Source organism: Psammomys obesus, unplaced genomic scaffold (assembly GCF_907164565.1).
Source record: "Psammomys obesus unplaced genomic scaffold, mPsaObe1.curated_primary_1811, whole genome shotgun sequence".
In the NCBI taxonomy this organism is placed as follows: Eukaryota; Metazoa; Chordata; class Mammalia; order Rodentia; family Muridae; genus Psammomys; species Psammomys obesus.
The window spans coordinates 12,578,885-12,601,188 of NW_026596134.1; the positions used below are offsets into that span (position 1 = coordinate 12,578,885).

Here is a 22,304-nt window from a genome sequence, read left to right on the forward strand (position 1 = left end):
AAAATATTCTGACAACATAGTGTTATAATGAAAATTATTGTAGTCATCAATGATAAATACTTATTTGGGTTTTGTTTTTATTTACCTAGGTCAAAGGAAGGAGGCGCAGTTAAACTGTGGGATCAGGAACTGAGGCGATGCCGGGCCTTCAGGCTTGAGACAGGACAAGTCACAGATTGTGTTCGGTCTGTGTGCAGAGGCAAAGTAAGGTGTTCCTTGAGCCAGTGTGATGCAGCAGAAAATAGAGAGCAGCTGTGATCCCTGCGCTGTGACCTAATAAGCAATACTTAGTGATACACAGGGTGCTGTTGTTTGATGTTTACTGATACAGAAAACTTGTCTAAACACTACTTAAACCTGTTTTGTCTTGAATCTGCTGATTGAACTGTGATAAGATAGGTGTGAAAATCCCTACCACTGACTCACTTTTACTAGAGCAGCTCTCTCCATCTATCTCCAGCAACAGCAGATTTCCATGGTGCTGTGGCCTAGGAATTCCTCCTTTAGAGACTTCCACTTGTGTGACTAGGATCTTGATGTGCAATGCAGAACGTGAATGAAGCAGAGGAGAAGGGGTTGGACAGGCACGAGAGGTCTTAGGATTGGGGAGTTTTTATATTACCTTGCTCAAGGTTGTAACTTAGATCCAGGTTCAAGGTGAAGCAGAGCTTGTTGTTTTAAGTGCTGGTTCTGTATGTGAGTGCTGTACCTGCATGTGTGTCTTTGTACTGTATGTCTGCCTGGTGCCCACAGATGCCAGAAGGGGACATCAGATCACCTGGAACTGTAGTTACAGATGGTTGTGAACTACAGAACCAAACCCAGGTCTTCTGCAAGAACAGTGACTGCTCTAAAGACTAAACCATCTTTCTAGCTCTTTAAGCAAAGTTTTAAAGTTAAAATTTACAAACTGAGTTTTTAAATGAGCTGGTCCTTATCTTACATTAGCAAATCCTTCCCCCCCCCCCCCCCCCCCCCGGTAGATGAGATTGTCAGGTGGCTTATAAGATAGATGCACCGTTTAGGGTTATGGGTGAGGGATGAGTGCTGATGAAGTTACACTCAAACACCACCCATGCAGTGGAATTACAGAGGTGCACCACCACGTGGAAGCTCATCTCTCTATCTCTCAGAAGAGGATTATTGTCTTCTTTTAGAAAGGCTTATTAGCCAGGCACCACCTTTAAGCCCAGCACTTGGGAGGCAGAAGCAGGTGGATTTCTGAGTTCAAGGCCAACCTTGTCTACAGAGTGAATTCCAGGTTTACACAGAAAAACTGTCTCAAAAAAAATAAAAAATAAAAATAAAAAACAAAACAAAAAATAAAAGAAAGTCTTCCTAATAATTTGGGGTTGGGGCTTGTTTTCAGGTGCATCTAGTTTTTTGATTTGCAGTCAGCAAAAATACCAGTCAAATGCCTGAGGGCTTTCTTTTTCAGTGTCCCTTTAAAGTTCCCTATTTTGTGTCTCTTAAAAACAAGGAAACCTCACACATTTCTGTAAAGGCTGTTAAGGCACTGCATGTCAGTCAGTCAAATGCATGTGTTGTCCTGTCTGTGCACAAGTTTACTTTAAATTTTCTTCTTCTGTTCAGACAAATCCTGCTGTGTAGTCCAGGCTGGCCTGAAATTTGCAGTCACTTATTTCCTATTCTGGAGGTCCTAATATTATCATAGTCAAAGCCCAGACTCTGATTATTGAAGAGTATTGGTGCATCAACACTGAGAGAAGTTGTCTCTAGCACAGCCTCCACCATGCAGGGATGTTGCAGTTGTGTGTTCCTAGGACTAGAAATGCTTGCAGGAGCTAATGCATGTGACTGTTGCAGCACATTAAGTGTATTGGTCCTTTTGCTTTTCAGGGCAAGATACTAGTTGGAACAAGGAATGCAGAAATAATTGAAGTTGGAGAGAAAAATGCAGCATGTAACATTTTAGTTAATGGTCATGTGGATGGGCCAATCTGGGGACTAGCAACACATCCTTCCAGGGATTTTTTTCTTTCTGCTGCAGAAGATGGGACAGTGAGACTCTGGGATATTGCTGATAAAGTAGGTACAAACACTTTTTAGTGAGAGTTACAGCTTTTAAGAAGTGTTAAGCTTTTAAGAACTGTTAGCTTTAACCTGGTATTATTTTGAGGTTTAGGGAAAAATTGGTTTCAACTGTAAATATTTCCTGTGATTCTTGCTTCTTATGCAGAAGATGCTAAACAAAGTGAATTTGGGACATGCTGCTCGGACAGTGTGTTACAGCCCTGAAGGGGACATGGTGGCTATTGGAATGAAAAATGGAGAATTTATTATATTACTTGTGAGTTCTCTAAAAATATGGGGAAAGAAGAGAGACAGGCGATGTGCAATCCATGATATAAGGTTAGTCAACACACAGAACTGATTTTATATCTGATTTTTACAATGACTAGTATGAACCTTAAAAAACTTGTTTATTCATACATACAGTCCTTACAGGCTAATACCTTGTTTATTTTTGCAGTATGGGGGATCATACCTATGACCTCATGCTTTTGAGGCAAAGGTACATCCCCAGCACCAAGACATGTTATTTCAGCTGCAGGCTGGCAAGGCTATAGGAATTCTCCTTGCTAAATTAAAAATGCCGTGAACATCACCTATACTGTCCTATGACACCAAGTACTGAACATGCGCAGTACACTCACTGTGCTGAGGACTGTTTCATATGGTTAATACGAGAGCCAGCAGCCTTCAAGAAGTTTGAAAACCAAGGTTAGAATACATTTGCTTAATCTCAGCAAGGCTTCCCAGATCAGCTGTGGCCTTCCTCCAATAGCCCTTCCTCCTCATTGCCTTTTACAAGCCTTCCCTACATCTGTATCCCTTCCTTCCTTCCGCCAATACTCACTGAATATCTATTTTCCAGAATTCAAATTAATCCAAACCTTTTCGAAAGATCATGTGCACATGACACGAATATACACATGCACATACCACAAATGGTGGGTGCACAAATGGTGGTCAGAGGGCCATGTGCAGAGGTTGGTCCTCTCCTCCTGCCACCTCTATCCCAGGGATAGAACTCAGGCTGTCAGGCTTGACAGCAGGCACCGTTACCTTCTTAGTCTGTGACCTTTAACTCTTCTTGGTCCTTTGTTTCTTAGTGCTTAAACTAATGTTCATAGTAGCTACCTTTCCAGAACAGTGTCTTAAGATCATTGGGTCCAAGTTTCTCAAAAAATGGGTCTTTTCAGCAGTAAAAAATCTCAAGGAACTTGAGCAGTAAAAATCTTAACAGTGGCTTTTCTTCCCCCCTGCATGTCTCTGATGTTACTCAACAGGATTCATGGACATACTCCAACACTGAGTCTGCCCCATACTGCTTCTCATGACTGATAGGGGAGAACTTTCATTTTTTAACTTTTAAATATTCTTCCAGCTTGAAGTTGTCATTTCATCCTAAGAACCTGAGTGAACTCATCTGGCTGTGTTTGGATGTTAAGACATCATTTTTCTATCTTTCATGTTAACTTAGCAATTCTGGAATGTTAACTTTTAGTTATTTTGAAGCCAGTCATGGTAGTGCACATCTTTTTAATCTTGGAGGCAGAGGCAGGCTGATCTCTGAGTTTGAGGCCAGCCTAGTCAATAGAACAAGTTCCAAGGCAGCTGATGCTACAGAGAAACTCTCAAAAGAACAAAACAAACAAAAGTAATTTTTAAATTAGAACTGGAAGAAATATTTAATGTACAAGCAAAATGTAAAAACCTTTACTAAATGTTAAAAGGCGAATACAATCTGCGTGCTTGGTCAGATGTCTTGTAGGTAACTAAAAGTTCCTTATCTTCATAGTTAAACAATTGCGTGGGACCTAACTTTTTTTTTCTTTTTTTAAACATTTTATGTATTCAGATTTAGTCCAGATTCCCGGTATTTGGCAGTGGGTTCTAGTGAGAACTCAGTAGACTTTTATGACCTAACCCTGGGACCCACCCTTAACAGAATCAGCTATTGCAAAGACATTCCAAGCTTTGTCATCCAAATGGATTTCTCTGCTGATAGCAGACATCTGCAGGTAAGGCACTAGTACCACTCGCACCCAGATGCTTGCTAGTACATTTCCTTACTGAATGCATTTAAAGCCTGGTATTACAGCACAACTCTGTATGAATTTATTGTGTAATTTGTATAATTAAATAAATTTGTATACATTTACTCTATTAATTCCGTACCCCATTTTTTGTGAAAATTTTACCATTTATGTGTATACGTTATGAGTTATAGAATTATCATACCCATCGTCTCAGAAGTTTTTGTAGCAAGTGATTATAATCTCACCATTCAGTGGAGTCCCAGTGTAGTAGATGACCTCTAGCCTTCATCGCTGTGCTCAGCCTGCACCTACTATTCTTACCAGCATCTCATTTCCCTACCTCCACATTTTGCTGTAATTTTTGCATCCTCATGATGACACATAATATCTGCTGGTAATGGATTTTGCCTACATCTAATGAATTTTACTTTTCATTTTGACAACAGGTTTCTAGTGGCTGCTATAAACGGCATATCTATGAAGTGCCTTCAGGAAAACACCTTGTGGATCATGCTGTCATTGACAGGATCACGTGGGCTACCTGGACTAGGTAAGCACATTATTCAAGTGACTTTTGAAGTTAGAAGTTGTGAGCTAGGGAAATGGCTCAGGAACAGAGTGCGTTTCTAGCATGAACAAGACCACATGTTTGAGCAGAGAACAGGAAAATAGCCTAGACAACTCCTGTTGTCCTAGCATGTGAAGGAAAAGAATTGTTTCAGGTTCTAAGCAGGCTTGAGAGTGAACTTGAGACTAGCCAGGGATATATTACCAAGACTATCTCAAAAAACAAAAGCAGGAAAGTCCTATTTTTGAAGTTATTCCATAAGGGAATACATAATTTTGTTATTCTGACTTGAGAAAAACAGGTCCCAATTCTGGGACCCCTTCTGACCACTGTCCTACATTCTATCAGTTTCCATGGCTCAACAAGTTCTTGAAAATAATTTGTGCAATGACCTTGAAGATTTCATGACATTTTTCTAAACTGTCAACAGCAGTGCACATCTGACCCTGAACTCAGGAGGCAGAAGCAACTGATGCTTTTGTTTACTATGACCAAATGTCTGTGACATCGATGATGCCTTTGCCTTCCCTTCCATCTAGTACTCTAGGAGATGAAGTTATGGGAATCTGGTCCAGACACGCTGAGAAGGCGGACGTCACTTGTGCCTGTGTGTCCCACTCAGGAATTACCCTTGTGACAGGAGATGACTTTGGCATGGTTAAATTATATGATTTTCCATGCCCGGAAAAATTTGTAAGTCTATTTAGTATTTTGTATCACTTTAGTTGTTTCTTACGTGATTTTTTTCACATATTTAAAATGTTATGGTTCTGATATGAAAATACTGTAGTTAAATGTTTATTTCTAAAGGTTTCTTCAAACTTCCTCAACTCCTAAAATAAAATCTATTAAAAACAAATCTTCCACGCCAGGTGTGGTGGTGCTTACCTTTGATCCCAGCATTCCAGAGGCAGGGGAAGGTAGAATCAGCTAGATTTCTGAGTTCAAAGACAACGTGCTAAGACCCTGTTGTCCCCACCCCCTTAATCCCCCCCAAAAAGCCAACCCAAATCTTTCTCTATAGTCTTTGGAAATTCACAGTAAAGTTCTGATGAGCTTAAAACAAAACAAAACCTGCAATCATTTATGGGTTCCAACCCCCACCCCCTTTTTTCAGGTGACAACACAAGTGACCTAGTTTGTTGTTTGCAGACCTGTGAATGTGACCCTTTACAGCAGTCCCTACTCTCGTGGTGAATTATGGTGTGTTATAGGAACCTTTGTGTACATCACTGCTGAGGGAGCTTTGTCTGTTTCGGTCTTAGGCAAAGCACAAGAGGTTCTTGGGTCATTCCCCTCATGTGACAAATATTCGATTTACCAGTGGTGACCGACATGTTGTCAGTGCTGGAGGCGATGACTGCAGGTCAGTACTTTGTCAGCTCAGGAAGAGCATGGCTACTTTGTTACTATTAAGAAACTAACAAAGCGACTCTATGTATAGCTGTGGTAATGAACATAGCCAGCATTTATCAGAAGATAACCAGTGACTCCGAAGCCATTAACCTCATACAAACAGATGAAAAGAAGTTATTGTACAGTTGTTTTGAAAAATAAATTGGCAGAATCTTCTGAAAATCTAGAATGTGATGGACTCCTTGTCACTTTTTTCTGGTTACAGTTTGTTTGTCTGGAAATGTGTACATATGCCTCACTGAAAGGTATGATGCTGGGAAGACTAAACAAATCTCACCTCAAGAGACCAGTTCCATGATGGAAAAACCAAAACCAAACTGCATGGTTAAGTGGTGCTAACAGAAGACTGACAGGGCAGGATGTGCAGAATCGACCACAGCCGAAGACTGACAGTTCAAAGTGCTTGCTGTATGTACCAACACACAATCCACACACTGCCAGATAATCAACTGCAAAGAGTGACTGGTTATTTGGTAAAAGCTATCTTAGTGAGGAGTGTGGAATTTTGGCAGACTTGCCCAGATTTTTTAGGGTACAGCAGTCTTAAAACATTGGAAGAAAAAAAAATCACATTTCTAATGTTTCTTCTCAAGGTTTGTTCAATGAAATATTTTGCCCTTGCACAAGGAAAGGAATAAACAATCATCACCCTAGAGTGTCAGTTTTCAAAATGCAAACTTTTTTTTAAGGGAACTTACACAAGCCTTCCTGGTAACTGTTCCCTATTCCTTAATAAAGTCCCCCCGTCCCGTCCCGTCCCGTCCCCCTCCCCGCAAAGGCCTGAATCTAGGAGTAGATCCAAAGTCAGCATTATATGACTAGTATATGTTTTCACTTATGAGCTGTCAATCTTTGTGTTTAGAAGCCATCTCTATAAAATCTGAGTCACAATTACGGCCTCATTAATAGGAAAGTGATACAAATGAACGTTTCCCAGTGTACAGTTTTCTTAAGGTTCTATGATAGCAATAGCTCTTAATTGAAAGATAATATTGTATATTTAAAGGTATGATCTAATTAATAAACATGTTTATTGTATAAACAAAAGCATTAAATTCATACACTAATAACACTGGCATAAAGTTTTATAGTTTTGTATTGAGAAAAACTTTAGACGTATGTCACCCTATAAGGCTATTTTCCAAAATGAGTAACTCCAGGTGTATCTGAAGAACTCAGTCCTTACATTTTAATGCTGCCAAAGACTGGGACTTCTTGTCCAGGACTTTGCTGTTTAGCCTCGCTAGTTTCCTCAAGATGAAAAATCCAGTAGACTGATGTATAAAAATTTATTTTTCTACATGTGAAGACACTGAGGATGCTCTACTGGTTATCTCCATTTTTATTTTACTGTGTGAATTATCTTTGTTGAATAGATTCTCCCCCACCCTGCCCCTCAGGCTTCTGGAATCCTGTATGGCTTGCTATGTTTTCTATGGCTAAAAAAAATTAGAATGTTAAAAGCAGAAATGAATACATCGCAGCAAAGAACGTTTGTCTAAGCAGTGCTTGGAGCCTGGTCAGTTTTAAAGCTGAAAGCTGGCGAAGAGACTGCAAGAAATTTAAAGCAGAATTCTTCCACTGTTTTGCCAAATGGTCCATCCAAATTAAATTAAGCAAAGTTTTAGAACGCATTGGTATTATATAAGATGGCAGTTAATAAATTAAAGAATTTCTATGAAAAGAAAAATGCTTCAAATTTAAGCATGATAGAGTTCTAAGGTTTTCCCTCTGGACAGCTTGCCAGCTTTTAGTTACAACTGTGATTCAGGTGATGAATCAGAGAATCTGCCCTGCAGTTTTTAAACCCAGAGAATTATGATGTGTGCCTGCAGTATCTGAATTTATAGCCCAAAACTGCCACCAACTATGTGGTCCCTCGTTTCCTATGTAAATGCATGCCAAAGCATGCAGTACACTCCAGTGCTCTGCGTCATCATCAACCGTGCTTTCCACTCTTTCCTGTGTGACTTCTCAGGAATTGTTTCAGGGTCAAACCTGTCTATAAACCATACAATTGAATAGTAAATCATTTTAACTATATGATTTAACTGTATGGCTAGGACATGCAGCTCAGTGCTTACCTAGCATTCGTAAAGCCCCAGATTTAATCTCTAGCGCCACATATAAATGGGACATGCCTAATCCCAGGTGCAAGCACAGAATCAGAAATTCAAAGTCCTTGGCTGTGTAGTGAGTTTGAGGCTAACCTGAGGTATATGAGACCCTACCTTAAAATTTAACAAACAAAAAGACACTTTTTAAATGTGTTTCCAGTCACTGATCAATAACAGAAAACAACTGGATTGTCACATGTTATTTTCTTATAAAAAGCTAAACCATCTAAGCCCTTCTTACCGGCTTCTGGCCTTTACTGAACAGTTATGAAAACATACCTACACACATTTTAACAAAGTGATAGTTAAAAGCCTAGTTCTAGAAATTCACACAATTCTCAACAAAATTCTTCAGCTGAGTTGCAAAGCTAGAATGCCTTAAATTCAATGCACTTACAGAACAAAGAATTGCCATTTCACTTGAACCTATGGAGCAAGCAGCTTTAGGCCCTCATCTCCCGTTCTTTTGCTGTTTCTGATCTTTAACTTCTGGGATCAGCAAGGTCAAGGCCAGCTTATCAAATAGTTGAATAATTACCTAATGCTTTTCTCTCAATGGAAAGGAAGAGACCACAATAGAGGACTGGCTTCACAATGTGTTAAACACAGACTTTTCTAGATGTGACTTTATTATCTGTCCTTTATGTATCTTAAATTTGGGTTTGAGCTTTTATTATCCCCTTTACTAACCACCTCTTACACTTTAATTTTTAAAACATAAGTCTTTGAAATCAATTGTCTGTTATTTAATTCTAAAACATTTGACACTTCTTGCCTTAACAGTTTCAAAACCACACACATAAAACTCCATAATACAGTAGGCCAAGTTTCCTCCTATTGTGAAGTTATCCCATACTATCTCTGCAATTATATACTTCTATCATTTAAAATATATCACTAAAATATCAACTTCTACATTTCAAGAATGGTCTTTAGTAGTAACTTAAGTGTATTTTTTGTGGAGTTATTTCTGACAATATTTTTCAGAATATGGGAATATATATGTATATTTATGCTCTTGTGAGTTCAAAATCTGTTTTCTGATACTTTCTGTATATACCTGTAAAAATTTTTGTATAATTTTGTGATAATGTAGTCCCCCCAAAATTATATAAAAATTATAAGCTAACAGTAAATGGAAGCATTTTAAGGAATTGTTCATATGTTTTTGCATTGTTATTCCAACTGTTTACCTATATGACCATGTACTTATTTTCACAGAAGGCACGGGACCTTAATCCACTTTACCAAAGTAGGACTCAAACTGTATTATACTTTTCAAAGGAAATGCTTTGAGCATTTAAATAAGCAAATTTATTGTCTTTTTAGAGAATTTAAACCAGCTGTTCAAAGCTGCCTCAATATTTTGCCCACTCCTGTTTCCACACTGGGTTAACAACACTGCTTCATCTTTGGAAAAAGTAAAAGGTGATTCTGAGGACACTGGCCTTCCCATGGTACTACAGCCCTAAGCTGCAGGACTGGGCTCCAAAAATGATGTTAAACAGCAATGTACAAACATGCCGCAAATGTTTTAATAGAATTTGGCTTTTCTTTAAACTGTCTTTTTCGTAGTCAAAATGAACAAACAAAAAATGTTGAAACCACTTAATAACCATACAAACTTGAAAAATTAGACACTTCAGTTAGGCAATAAAATTCATATTATGAAAGCAATATATTCTAAATTTCAAAGACGTGACAAGCTTTGTAGAACATCTCTCATCAGAAGATTGAAGCTTTCAAACTGCATGATCTTCTGCCAGGTAGGATTAGGGCATCATTCACTAAATAAATAAGATCAAAAGTTTTAAAATTAACCGCTTTGCATATAAAAAGGTTTATTCAAATAATTATATAAAGCAATAAAATGTAACTATGCAGTTTAACCTCTAGGCCACATTAAAATATTCTGAAACTTTAGTATTTTGCCATCACTAAAGTCTAAGTAAAACCGAATTAAGATTCCTTTTCTTTTCATGTGTAGGCCAGAGGTCAACCACAAATGTCATCCTTACAACACTACCCAACACCCTTTTAAGTCTAGGGCCTCACTGGTCTGGAACTCCAGGTAGGCTGGACTGGCTGGCCAGCAGCTCCGGGATTACAAATGCATGCTTCCATGCCCCACGCACATTTTTGCGTGGGTTCTGGGTATCAAGCACTCTATAGACTAAGCAGTCTCTCCGGTCCGGACCTGAGACTGTTGATCAGTGCATAGTATAATACATACGTAAGGATAATACTGCTGGCCTTGGTGCTATGTTTGTACTGTGGACGATCACAAGTCAGAAGGGCTGAAGGGTGGGGCTCAATGGCTGCCTATTATGCTTTGGGCACAGGCTTCAATAATTAACACCACAAAAAGAGAGCTCATCCGGAGTTGATAGAGGTTAAAGAGCAGTGGTGCCACACACCTTTAATCACAGCACTCAGGAGGCAGAGGCAGGTGGCTATCTGTGAGTTCAAGGCCAGCCTGGACAGCCAGGAATATCCAGAGAAACCCTGTCTCAAAAAGCCAAAAAAAAAAAAAACAACAGTAATCAATGACTTGGTTCATGTAAAGTCATTTTTGCTAAGGGAATCTTGTTCATTAACGAATTTTAAAAATGCAGGTAGGGGAGATAAAATTTATTTTTCCACAGATTTTTGTGCTTATACACTTGAACCTGCACAGTAGGATGCAATTCTAAATAACATTAGGATTTAAAAACGAACTTAAATTTTTACCTGGTCTGAGGTCGAATCCATTTCAAGGCATGTCTTGGTGGTACAGTAATGGTGGGGTGATAAAATGTGCAGTCTGGTCTTGTACACTGAGTATTAAACCTACAATGCTAAACAGAAACAAGACAGGAACAAAATCTCAAGATAATACAGGTAAACAGACACGAGATGAGCAGAAGCACCCACTCGAAACAACAGACGGGAAGAGCCTGCTCTAACACACTGCAAGCCCTGGAGACCACACCTCCTCCTCAGACACAAAACCCAGGACACCTGCGACCTTGCACAGAAGACATACACAGAATTAAAAATGTACACACACAAAACCCGCTTCAAATGAGATTAACACTAACATCTTTTTTATTTTTATTTTTTGAGAATAAAATGTCTTACTTTTGGGTGGTAGAAGGGACATTCCATTTTCTTACAAGCAGGGAAGTAACGGCAGAGCTGGCCACTAGAGGATGGCACTGGTGACGAGACTGACAAAACCACAATGAATAATGCTCAAATCTATTTGGCAACACCATTGTTTTAATGCAGTCTACTGGTATTTGTACAGAGGTGAGAATCATTGAATTACAACACCAAGTTTTATGTATCAGTTAAGATAAAATACAGCAGAATTCTATTAGAAGGGCGGATTTGCTCTTTAAATGCTAAAATCATTTCTAAAAATATTCTTTTGCTATTCATTTCACTTAGTGCCAGAAAATGTCATTTTCTACTTTTTTCACCCAAATACAACAGTGCATAAAGTCACTAACCTGGTTTTGGAGTCAGTACTGGGATTCTTCTACTCATGTGAGTGAAGGGACAATCTGGTTTTGTACACTTTGCATCATATTTACAATTTGGATGCACAAACAAACATTTTTCAGCAAATTTACAATTGGGAAAAGCTCTACAAAACAAAAACAGTTTATTATTCATACTATTTTTTATTTCTTAAAACATAAAATTTTATTGTTTCCCAAAACAGTTTTATTTTTTTATGCTTCAGAATTTTAAAATTTATTTTTTATTAATTACAGTTTATTCATTTTGTATCCCAGCTGTAGCCCCCTCCCCTTGTCCCCTCCCAATCCTACCCTCCCTCCCTCTTTTCCTCCCATGCCCCTCCCCAAGTCCACTAATAGGGGAGGAGTCCATCTGATCCTAGTCTTATCAGGTCTCATCAGGACTGGCTACATTGCCATCCTCTGTGGCCTGGTAAGGCTGCTCCCCCCTCAGGGGAAGGTGATCAAAGAACAGGCCAATCAGTTCATGTCAGAGACAGTCCCTGTTCCCATTACTATGGAACCCACTTGGAGACTGAGCTGCCATGGGCTACATCTGAACAGGGGTTCTAGATTATCTCCATGCACAGTCCTTGGTTGGAGAATCAATCTCAGAAAAGATCCCTCAGCCCAGATTGTTAGGTTCTGGTGCTTTCCTTGGGGAGCTCCTGTTCCCTCCAGGTCTTTCATCTCCCCTTCTTTTATAAGATTCCCTGCACTCTGCCCAAAGTTTGGCTATGAGTCTCAGCATCTGCTTTGATACCCTGCAGGGTAGAGTCTTTCAGAGGCCCTCTGTGGTGGGCTCCTGTCCTGTTCCCTGTTTTCTCCTCCTTCTGATGTCCGTCCCATTTGCCTTTCTAAATGAAGTTTGACCATCTTACCCAGGGTCCTCCTCCTTGCTTAGCTTCTTTAGGTATACAGATTATTATTCATGTTTAACATCTCAATGACTATTAGGTTTTTGGAGACGGACTTCACAAACACTGCATGTACAGAAGATAGCTCGGCATTTACGAGCGCTTTGCTGCTCTTCTAGAGGACCTGAGTTCAGTTCCCAGCACCAACACTGGACGGCTACTAGTAATTGCCTGTACCTGCAGTTCCAGTGGACCCAATGTCCTCTTTGGGCTTCTGGAGGCACCTGCACACATGCAGTACCTAGTCTGTCTCTCACAGACACAGTATTAATGGACTAGGGACAAAGCTCAGGGGAGCGTTTGCCTGATGTACATGAAGCTTAGGCTTCACCCCTCTGTAGTGGGGATGGGGCGGGGTGATTGCTACTTTTTAAAATGAAGTTAAGTACCAAAATAGAACACAGCTGTAGTTCAGATCTGGAGGAAGTCTACCATGTTGTAACTCAAGGCAAGACACTATAGAGGTTTGAGTCATTCTACTTTAACAGAATGGCCAAATCATGGTTTGTTTTGTTTTTTAAATTCAGAATTTCATTTATTTTCTTTTAATTTACTTACTTTACTTTATGTGCACTGATGTTCTGCCTGAACATATGTCTGTGTGAGGGTGTCAGGTCCCCTGGAAGAATATAGTGCTCTTAAGCATGGAGCCATCTCTCTAGCCATGAATGTCCAAATCTTAAGTAACTACTGAAACAGTAAGCAGAACTCATGTACTGTACTATAAAAAGATTCCTCCTATAGCCCTTATACATATGATTACGCAAGTACCTATAAACATGTACTTACTGTGAAAACAGACATAGTCCAATCGTAGGACCAACAAAACAAAAAACATGATCTCACAAAGTTCACTGGCTTAAACCAGCCAGTTGGTAAGGAAAACTAGCCCACATGTAGCTTATTTTTCATTACGCATATAAATTAATTTACTCCCAACCTAAATAAAATTGATGGTTATCTGTGAACAAATTTATACTAACTGTATAGTTACATTTGATATATAGGGTCCCCAAGGGACCCAGACATTTCAGGATAATAGGTACCAAACACAAACTGTTTTCAAAACACACATGCAGCTCTAGGGATGGTTATGTTAAGTATTAAGTATCGTGTTTACGCATGTTTAATTGGCGAAATGGAAAGCTGTAGGATGTAGAGATGACTATGGAAAATACCCACTTGATATTATTACTCACTTGCAAGGTGAAATGGGGTGATGGTATACACATTCATCCCCATTTTTACAAGCAGGCCAGTACTTGCAGCGTTCCAAAAGTTTTTCTGGTTTCTGTGCCACACTCAAGTCAGTCATCTCAGCTTCAAAGAGGAATTAAGAGCATTCTGTTAATTAGGATTTCAGTACACGGTCTATCTAGTCAGTACATCAGCCCCAAACCTGAGTTTCAAATTTTTATATTCTTTCATGTTTGCAGCCCAACAAAATAACTCAAGTGATATGGACAGTCCGTCCTAGTAATAGAACCTAAGGTTAGCAGGAAGGTGGACCAGGGTTATTGTAAAACCTCAAGGACACAGGGATTCTACTGGTAGATTCAAAAAGTCTAAATTCCAGTCTTACTTAAGAACTGAAATATAAAAGTGAAGGATGTCAAATTAAAAAAAAAAAACAACAAAATATAACAAAACAAAGTCACTTAAGCTTAAAACGCAAGCTGGTAAAAAAATGTGAATAACTTTCACATTCCAGCAAAATGACAAATGTCCAAATGAAAAAAAATATCCCATTGGTGAGGTATAGTCAGTAAAGATCTGAGCACCAAACTCACCCTGCTCTCTCGGAAGAAAACGGCTTTACCTAAAGATGGAGAAGCAGGCACTATCTGTGGGGTATGGGAGGTGGGGCAGGAGGACAGAGAGGGTCCTTGAAACATGTCTGAGGTCTGCTGCGAGGAAGATGCTAAGTGGCAGACTCGGGGATCATGACCTAGAGAATACACCTCACCCGTGGAGTTCACCGTGTCTGCGTCAAGTCATGTCAATTACTGTGGCACATGAGAATGGGATAGCTAACTTTTCATGTGACATCTATAGGAAACTAATTTATGGCACCAAATCATACATGAAGGCCATAATCCTGCCTTTTGATCCAGATATCATCAGTGGGTTTTTGTGTTATGTTTACACTGTTTGTGAAGCCGACTCTCACTTCAGCAGAGTGTCCAAGCTCTGGCAGGTCAAATCTGACTCTGCATGTTAGTAGCTCATCTAGACACTGAGCAAAAATCTAACATCTCTCAAAAGTTTTTAGAATTTTTAGTTTCAGAATTAACTTTGCTCAGAATCAGACTATACAAAGGCAACATTTCTGCTCTAGTGACCGAGCCTGTTCTCCCTACCTGAGAACTGGCACAAAGAGCATCACGTGGCACAGACAGGAGCCTCAGTGACTATTAGGTTATGCCTGATACAAATTACTTTGCTACTTTAAAAAGAGCAGAACTGGGAGTCAGTTTAAAAGTGAATGCTTACTCAGCATCCATAAGGCCCTGGGCTTCATAAGCAAAATAAGAAAAATAGGAAGTAATTTATTTTAGACTTAGGATATAAAAGTTCCCTGAGAATTTCTAAAGAAAGCCCAGGAGAAGAAAAAGGAGGGGAAGCTTGCTCACTTTTAGATGATCTTTGCCCCATCTACTAAGGAACCTGCCCTGCCCTGCTCCATATACAAGGCTGTGACATACACATCAAGACCTAGAACAAAGGAAAGACTAGATCCCAAAGAGCAGTGCAGCCAGAAAAATGAAGTAGCTGCTTAAAACTAATCTTTTAAAAAAGTTATGTTACAATGCAACTTTCTCTTAGTGATGAAAATGTGAAGCAATATATACAGAAGTCAGAGCTCTTTGTTTTCCTATCCTGACACTTCACTTCATGAGACTAACACTCTTCACATTTACAATTTCAGAGGCAAATTCACTTTGTATTGAAAGCTGTAAAGTGCTACCATATGACGGGCAGTAGAGGTGCCTTAACATAAATAGTGTGTTTAGTTAGCACCTCAAATACCACCACCAAAATACTAACCCAAAGACAAAACTTCAACCTGCCTGCGCTAGGTGAGGACCAGAGCTTTCAGGATCTGTAGGGTTTTACTGCTACAGTTTCATCCCAGCGCAGAACTGGAGAGTCCACAATGGGCAAAGAAGTGCTCTGCTCATCCCAGCTCTCTCTACAATGGCCATGACACTCATACAAGACAGGCATCCATGACTGGCATGTTAACCTGACTGGCATGTTACCCACATTGTCTCCGCTTCTTCCCACATACTAACAAGATCTAGTATGGAAACTCACCTTTAAATAAAGCTGGGTCTTAACAGAGCCAAGCGACAACTGAGAGAAGTAACACTAAACTTTCCAAATGTAGACAAAACATGCAGGGTTGGAAAATGTGCACTGCCTATTTCAGTTTTAACTTAATATTTGGCTTTACTTAGATCACACTTGCAACTCCCTCCACAAACCAACAACATAATCCTGTGACACTTGACTCACAGCAGACAGAGCCTCTGACAAGTGTTTCTTACTCATGAACTCACTGTTCTAGTTTACTGTATTTTAAATGGATAACAAAAAAGTTATCAATGTATTTTTATCTGCCAAGAAAATGATTACTTAGGAAACACTTGAAAATTTTTACTGTTTTTTTCCTTGAATCTGTTCATTTTTAAGATTTAGTAATTAACTCCGCTGCATAGGAAGTTTATGTCAATCAGGAGAGAAAAGTGTTGGTGGTGGATGGAGAGATGGCTCAGTGGCTAACGTCTTGTACTGACTACTCTTGCAGAGGACTGAGGTTCAGTTCCCAGCACCCACGTGGCTGCTCTCTGCTACATGTAACTATTTCCACGGGATCTAATGTAGCACCAGGCACACATGTGCTGCTGCACATTCATACATGCAGGCAAAATACTCAAATCAATATAAATCTCCAAAAAAAGAAAGAAACAAACAATAAATGATTGGTGGTGCCACAGCTATCACTGTACCCGAGAAGCAAGGAACAGTGGAAGCACGGTGGCCCCGAAAGCATGGAACCTGTGTTCACATGAGTGCTACTCACTATGAGCTTCAAAACGAGGCCTTTCCAATTCCTCAAACAAGTGTCCTGCCAGGCTAGATAAGAAACCCCTTTCAGAGAACTCCTACTATGGTGTGGAAAACACCAACATCAAAGTCCATCTTTCTCTCAGGTTAATCATGAGAGATTGTTGCTGGTACATGCATCAAGACTGATGGTTCATCCTTCAGCAATCACAATGAAGAGGTATTTTAGATCATACTGACTGGACTTCATTTTAGCACTAGCATCACAGAACACCGTGAACAAGCAAAGGGGAGTATGAAATTGAACTGGTGGTTTTGTATGACAGAAAACAGGCTGCTAAACAGAAATGTAAGTGAGGCCTCAAACCAATATTCACTCAAGATATCACAGGCAAAGACTCCCTTCTCAATGACAGTGGGCTGAGAAGGCAAAGTCTGAGTTCTCAACACACCGTTGGAAAAGCTACCATCTGGGTCCTCAAGCTGCCTGCTCATCAAATGCAACTGCTGTGGGTGGAGGAGACCTCTGAGTCCCTTGTTTGAGGCTGCAGTTTGGTTTACGGGTTTCATTCCTTCAAAGCACATCTCCTCCTCTTGATCTGACATGTATCCTGGGGGGCTGGGGACACCATCCAGCGTCACTATAAACTTGGGACTTGCAGGTTTATCTGGTTGTACAAGATCTCTGCCAGACAGATAAAAAATACCATAGAATTAGGGAAACAAACACAAAATGCTGAGCTTCCTAAAGTCCTCTCCAGCAGAACTGTTACTCTCTTGCTTTGCGTTGGTTCACTTAGCCTTAACATGACCTCCTGCTACAGCAAAACTGGAACTGTAAAACGCAATGGCCGTGGTCAGCAATTACAGCAGCATCACCAGTGACCTTCTAGCCTGTACTTATTAGTAATGACAATATCCTCGCAACTGACTCCATTGTCTATTTGGTCCTTATAGGGTCAACATGAAAATAAACCAAAAACCAAACCAAACCAAAGAACAATTAGCATGGATGCTCAGAGCATCCTGCCAAGCAGCTTTTTTTTTTTTTTTTTTTTAAATAAAACCCTGACTTTACATGTGTTTCTTAACTAAACACTCAGTCTGCTTTCTTAGGAAGGAACCACACAAGCCTAAGTAAGCTATTAAAACCCTGCAGAAGAATTTCCTGATTTTGGTTACCCAGCTTTAAGAGTTCGATTCTCTGGGTGTACATTTAAAAACAAAACAGAACACTAAACCCTTTAACAATGGAGTTAAATTCTACTCAGCTTTTATTTCTATTTAACAGATTTCTGAATAAGATGAACTTGGCTTTTGAAAACTGAATTTGGCTAACTCTTCATAGCCTAACCGGTGAATCAATGAAAGCACCATCTAGTGGAGCTACAGGGGCAGGGAAGCTGGGAACTACCGCTGACCTGCGCTGTCTAATCACACAAAGTAGCTACACAAGAAAAAGAAACCATCTACCGTGTCTGCATAAGGTGTCCTGAAAGTACCCGCAGGGCATCTGCAGTCTTCATCCCCGACTCCTGGTTTGGTGTCACTACTATTTCCTCAGACAGCTTTGGCTTCTTCAGAATAAATGATCTTGTGTCTGCATGGACCATGGATTCCATGTCATAGTAATCTGAGCCAAAAAAATTGGCCATAAATGTTTACTTCTGAATATACCTTTTATTCTCAAAATCATACAAGTGAGAAGAATGTCAATCTTTTATATAATTATAATTAATTTTAAAGAAAATCATGACTAATTCTACTCAGGAATAGGACTGTTAATTCCATTCCAAACATCTCTTCAGAGAATTCAAATAGTCCTTTGCTCACATGTCACACTACAAATGACTTTCTGTGCCTACAGCAGAGAAAGGTTCCTGCATCACATCTGTTGGGATATTAACAACACAGTAAAAGGACAACAGTTACTTTTTTCAAAGCCAGAAGGAATTTAAAAATCTTAATGTTTCCTAAAATTACGATTCAAAAACTGTTGAACTACTTTTCCAAAATGAGTTCTGCTCATTTTTCACAGTGATATTTCACAGGAAACACTGCCTGATAAAAATTCAGTCAGCATAATCTCTACACAACTGTACATAGAAAACTATTTTGAAAGGGAATGAATGTGTCACCATAACCTTCAGTTGAAGCCTCCACAAGCTCAAGTCATCTACAGTATCTATAGGTGTCTACTTCACAAAAAGCAACAAAAACTGAGTTCACAGTGAGTAAGATAACCTATCAGTGCGCGGTCAACTGACAAAAGTTAGCTGGTTCTTTTCAAGCCAACAAAAAAGTGGACCAAAATTCAGGCTATTGAGTCACTGAATATATATTTACTGAGTAACTAAGGACTGTTCTAGGTATGTAGAAAGAAAGGAAGAGAAAAATCAGACACGGACAATTCTAAAACAGCAAGGCCTAGAAAAGGAATGAAGAGGTTGGTAGAACAGGGGGTACCTCCTCCAGCTGAACAGTCAAAGAAATGCTGGCTGAAGATGAGTATGTAAAATGAGTATTAAGAGAATGAGTAAGAGGAGAGCAAGGAAAGTCAGTGCAGGTAAAGAAAACACATGGAGCAAGGAAGGGACTTTCACAAAACACTGAGAAAAGGTGAGCAATGTGGAATGGCTAAAAAGATGCATGTGACCATATGAAGAGGGAATGCTAAGAAAGGATAAAGAAATGTAACGAATCACGTGCCTAAATATTGTGGATTCTGGTCTGAAAACAGTAAGAGATTCCTAAGTAGGGAAGTGACACAATCAACAGTATTCTAGAAAAACAGATAAAAAACACTTTCTTCCATGTTGGGCATGGTTATACACACCTTTAGTCCCAGCACTCTGGAGGCAGAGGCAGGAGGGTATCTGTGAGTCCAAAGACAGTCAATTCTACAGAGTGAGTTCCGAGCCAGCCAGGCCTACAAAGACAGATCCTTCAAAGACAGGTCTCAAATAAACAGACAGACAGACAGAGAGAGATTAGACAGATTAGATACATGGATATATGGATAGATTACATAAATAGATGATAGAGATAGATAGATGGATAGACTGACAGAAATAGAAAGATTTAAAAAAATTTCTTCGCTTCATCCTCCAACACACAAAAAAGAAAAAGTACATCCTCCACACTCCCATCACCCACCAGAGCTTCACAGGAACAGAGGCTGCAACCACAGGCAGGGAAGGCAAAATGGATGGAAGAAAGAGATGAGGTGAAAGTACAGAGAGGAGGAACCAATACAGAAATTTCAATTTTAGATTTGTTTAAAGTCCTTCTAGGGTTCCTACTTATTTAGAAGGAAAGTTAAAAATTCAGAATTTGACCTCTGGAGAGAAGAGAGGTAGGTAAGAGCAGCTGTGTTGTACTTGGTATTCAACTATGATCAGCTGCTGCTGGACCCTGCTATCCCTGCCAAAGAAGCCCACTCAGCACTTTCCTTCCCATGTTACTGAGGCAGTCTGAAGCCCTTCAATGACAGAGCCCCGGACTGGGTCTAAAGAATGCTGCCACCATGTCATCGTTGCTCTCCCCAGTTTATAACTCAGCAGGGCACAGAACAGACAAAAATAATGAGAGGAAAATAAAGGTAAGGTTAGCCATTTAGGGAACAGCGGGAGAGAAGGGCAGGCAAAGGAAAATGAAGGACAATGAAAACAAAAGGATAAAAAGCTGGAAAAAACACAGAATACTAAATAGTCAAAGGCTACCAAGTTTAAGGAAATGTGCATTGAATCCAGGTCTCAGGCCAGGGGATTGATCTGTGGCTAAAGTGCTTGCTGAGTCAGGCATGAAGATTGTAGCTAGGATCCCCAGATACCCATGTAATTATCAGGCGTTAGTGGCAATCCACCCATAATTTCAGCTTCAGAATGCAGAAATAGGAATCCCAGAGCAAAATTAGACTCCCTCAGCAAGCTTCAGGTTTGACTGAGGCCCTGCCTTGATGAATAAGGTGGAGTGATGGAGGAGGACTCTTGCCATCAACTTTAGGCCTCCACATGCACATGCACACATTCCTGTGAACCCACAAACATGCCTACACATATGCATGCCACACACACACAAATGGACAAAGAAACTACATGTCAATAGGTGACAAGGAGTCTCTGCAGAGAGGGGAGTTCCAGTTTGTCCGGGTAGAGAGACCTGGGATGAGCTCAAGCATTTACTTTCTGGCCCTTTCTGAAGCCTTACAAAAATGGCAGTGAAGAGTTTTGCTTTTTTAAACAAAGCAGCATATGTCCATAAAGAAAACAAGTTCAAAGGAACAACCATATTTCTATAGTAGTTTAAAAAAAAAGGAGTAGAAACTGATTCTAAGACAATAATAAAGCAATCTAATTTAACTTCAAGTTTCTCCAAAAACTAAGAACTAGCAACAAAGAGGACCTTGAGGAGAGCAAAAGAGAGAGGCATGCTAGAAGGTTCACTTCAGAACAAGAAGCCTTTCATAAAGCCTAAGTGTCTACACCTATTTTATCTGTTTGGAACTGTGCCACACCCCTCCCCCACAACTACAGGTAAGACTTTAGAATGACTAGGTATGTGCTTTCCTGTAAATCACTGCTGGAAAATCAGAGATGAGCCATCCCACTATAACAAAAAGGTACCACACCAAAAAAAACAAGAATGAACAGTGAAAATTTTGTTTAAAAGGCAGCTTTCCCGAAAACCTTTACCCATTTCATAGATTGTCTTCCTTAAAAAAAGTGTGGCTTTAGCCTTCAAAAATTTCTAGAAATGCCAGCAATACTCAAATAATTCCACAGTGAAACAAGGAGCGACATGAAGCAAGCCCTGTACATTAATGCTGAGGTTCCTCCACGGTTCCCCTGTACTGACTGAGCTATCTTAACTCTGACAATCAGACTATTTGGAAGACCTTTATTGCCAAGGCTGACCAGACTAAAAACACCAGGGTGCTCCCAAACTAGACTCACAAGAAAAACCATTCTCTACACAGGATCCATATTCAAAAACAAAGTCTAACACACATGCCCCAAACTCAGGGACCCAGCATACCAATCAATGTGTACTGACTCTCTGTTAAAACAGGTAATCAAGACACTGCATGTGAAAAACCTCTATCATAAACTCAAAACCAACAACTCAGAGAAAACAAGACCAAGGAGAGAAAAGGAAAATGTCAAAGCCATCTTTTAACATCCTCAAACCCATAAAAAAATTACTGTATACACAAAACAAAATCAGTATGTTAAGAAAAAAAAAATCAAGGTACATGAAGAAACAGAATGGTTCTCAGAAATAAAAAATCTGACAGAATAAAGACTGTGCTCACTCATAAGCCTCATAGAACTACCTAATGCTTCAAGTGAGCTGTACAATGAAATCAAAACAAAAATAAAAAAGAATGCACAAGAGTTGATAAAGTGGACACAACAAAGCACAAACTTTGGCCACCATACTTAAAACAAGACTCTTCTGTGCAATGTTGCAAGATGAAGGCAAAACCAAAGTTGGGGCATCTTAGCACTCAGACAGGGAGAAGGTAGATGAAGCAGGACTAAGGCTGGAGGAGTATAGTAACTCCACTCCATCCCGTTCAGAAAGGCAGGACTTGAGAATTACCTAGAGTTCTCACTGGGGGGGGGGGGGGGGGGGGGGGG

General features: G+C 39.8%; 2 protein-coding genes across 5 annotated transcripts in view; one reads left to right on the forward strand and one right to left on the reverse strand.

The window, feature by feature from the left end:
- Eml5 (EMAP like 5) overlaps nt 1-7,190 on the forward strand; it is a 106,493-nt gene extending 99,303 nt beyond the window's left edge. The window contains exons 37-44 of the mRNA XM_055593195.1: nt 90-204; nt 1,861-2,049; nt 2,201-2,373; nt 3,887-4,049; nt 4,514-4,617; nt 5,175-5,328; nt 5,901-6,001; nt 6,257-7,190. Coding sequence (XP_055449170.1) covers nt 90-204; nt 1,861-2,049; nt 2,201-2,373; nt 3,887-4,049; nt 4,514-4,617; nt 5,175-5,328; nt 5,901-6,001; nt 6,257-6,293 — 1,036 coding nt within the window. The 3' untranslated portion in view covers nt 6,294-7,190. The remainder of the gene's footprint in view (nt 1-89; nt 205-1,860; nt 2,050-2,200; nt 2,374-3,886; nt 4,050-4,513; nt 4,618-5,174; nt 5,329-5,900; nt 6,002-6,256) is intronic.
- Nucleotides 7,191-9,459: 2,269 nt separating this feature from the next.
- Zc3h14 (zinc finger CCCH-type containing 14) overlaps nt 9,460-22,304 on the reverse strand; it is a 46,710-nt gene continuing 33,865 nt past the window's right edge. For 3 of the 4 annotated variants that reach the window (XM_055593191.1, XM_055593193.1, XM_055593194.1), the window contains 7 exons: nt 18,136-18,295; nt 17,115-17,347; nt 13,791-13,911; nt 11,663-11,799; nt 11,289-11,377; nt 10,899-11,005; nt 9,460-9,955 (listed from right to left, as the gene is read on the reverse strand). In XM_055593191.1, the coding sequence (XP_055449166.1) occupies nt 9,949-9,955; nt 10,899-11,005; nt 11,289-11,377; nt 11,663-11,799; nt 13,791-13,911; nt 17,115-17,347; nt 18,136-18,295 (854 nt within the window). In that variant the 3' untranslated portion in view covers nt 9,460-9,948. The remainder of the gene's footprint in view (nt 9,956-10,898; nt 11,006-11,288; nt 11,378-11,662; nt 11,800-13,790; nt 13,912-17,114; nt 17,348-18,135; nt 18,296-22,304) is intronic. The other variant, XM_055593192.1, reaches the window with a different exon arrangement.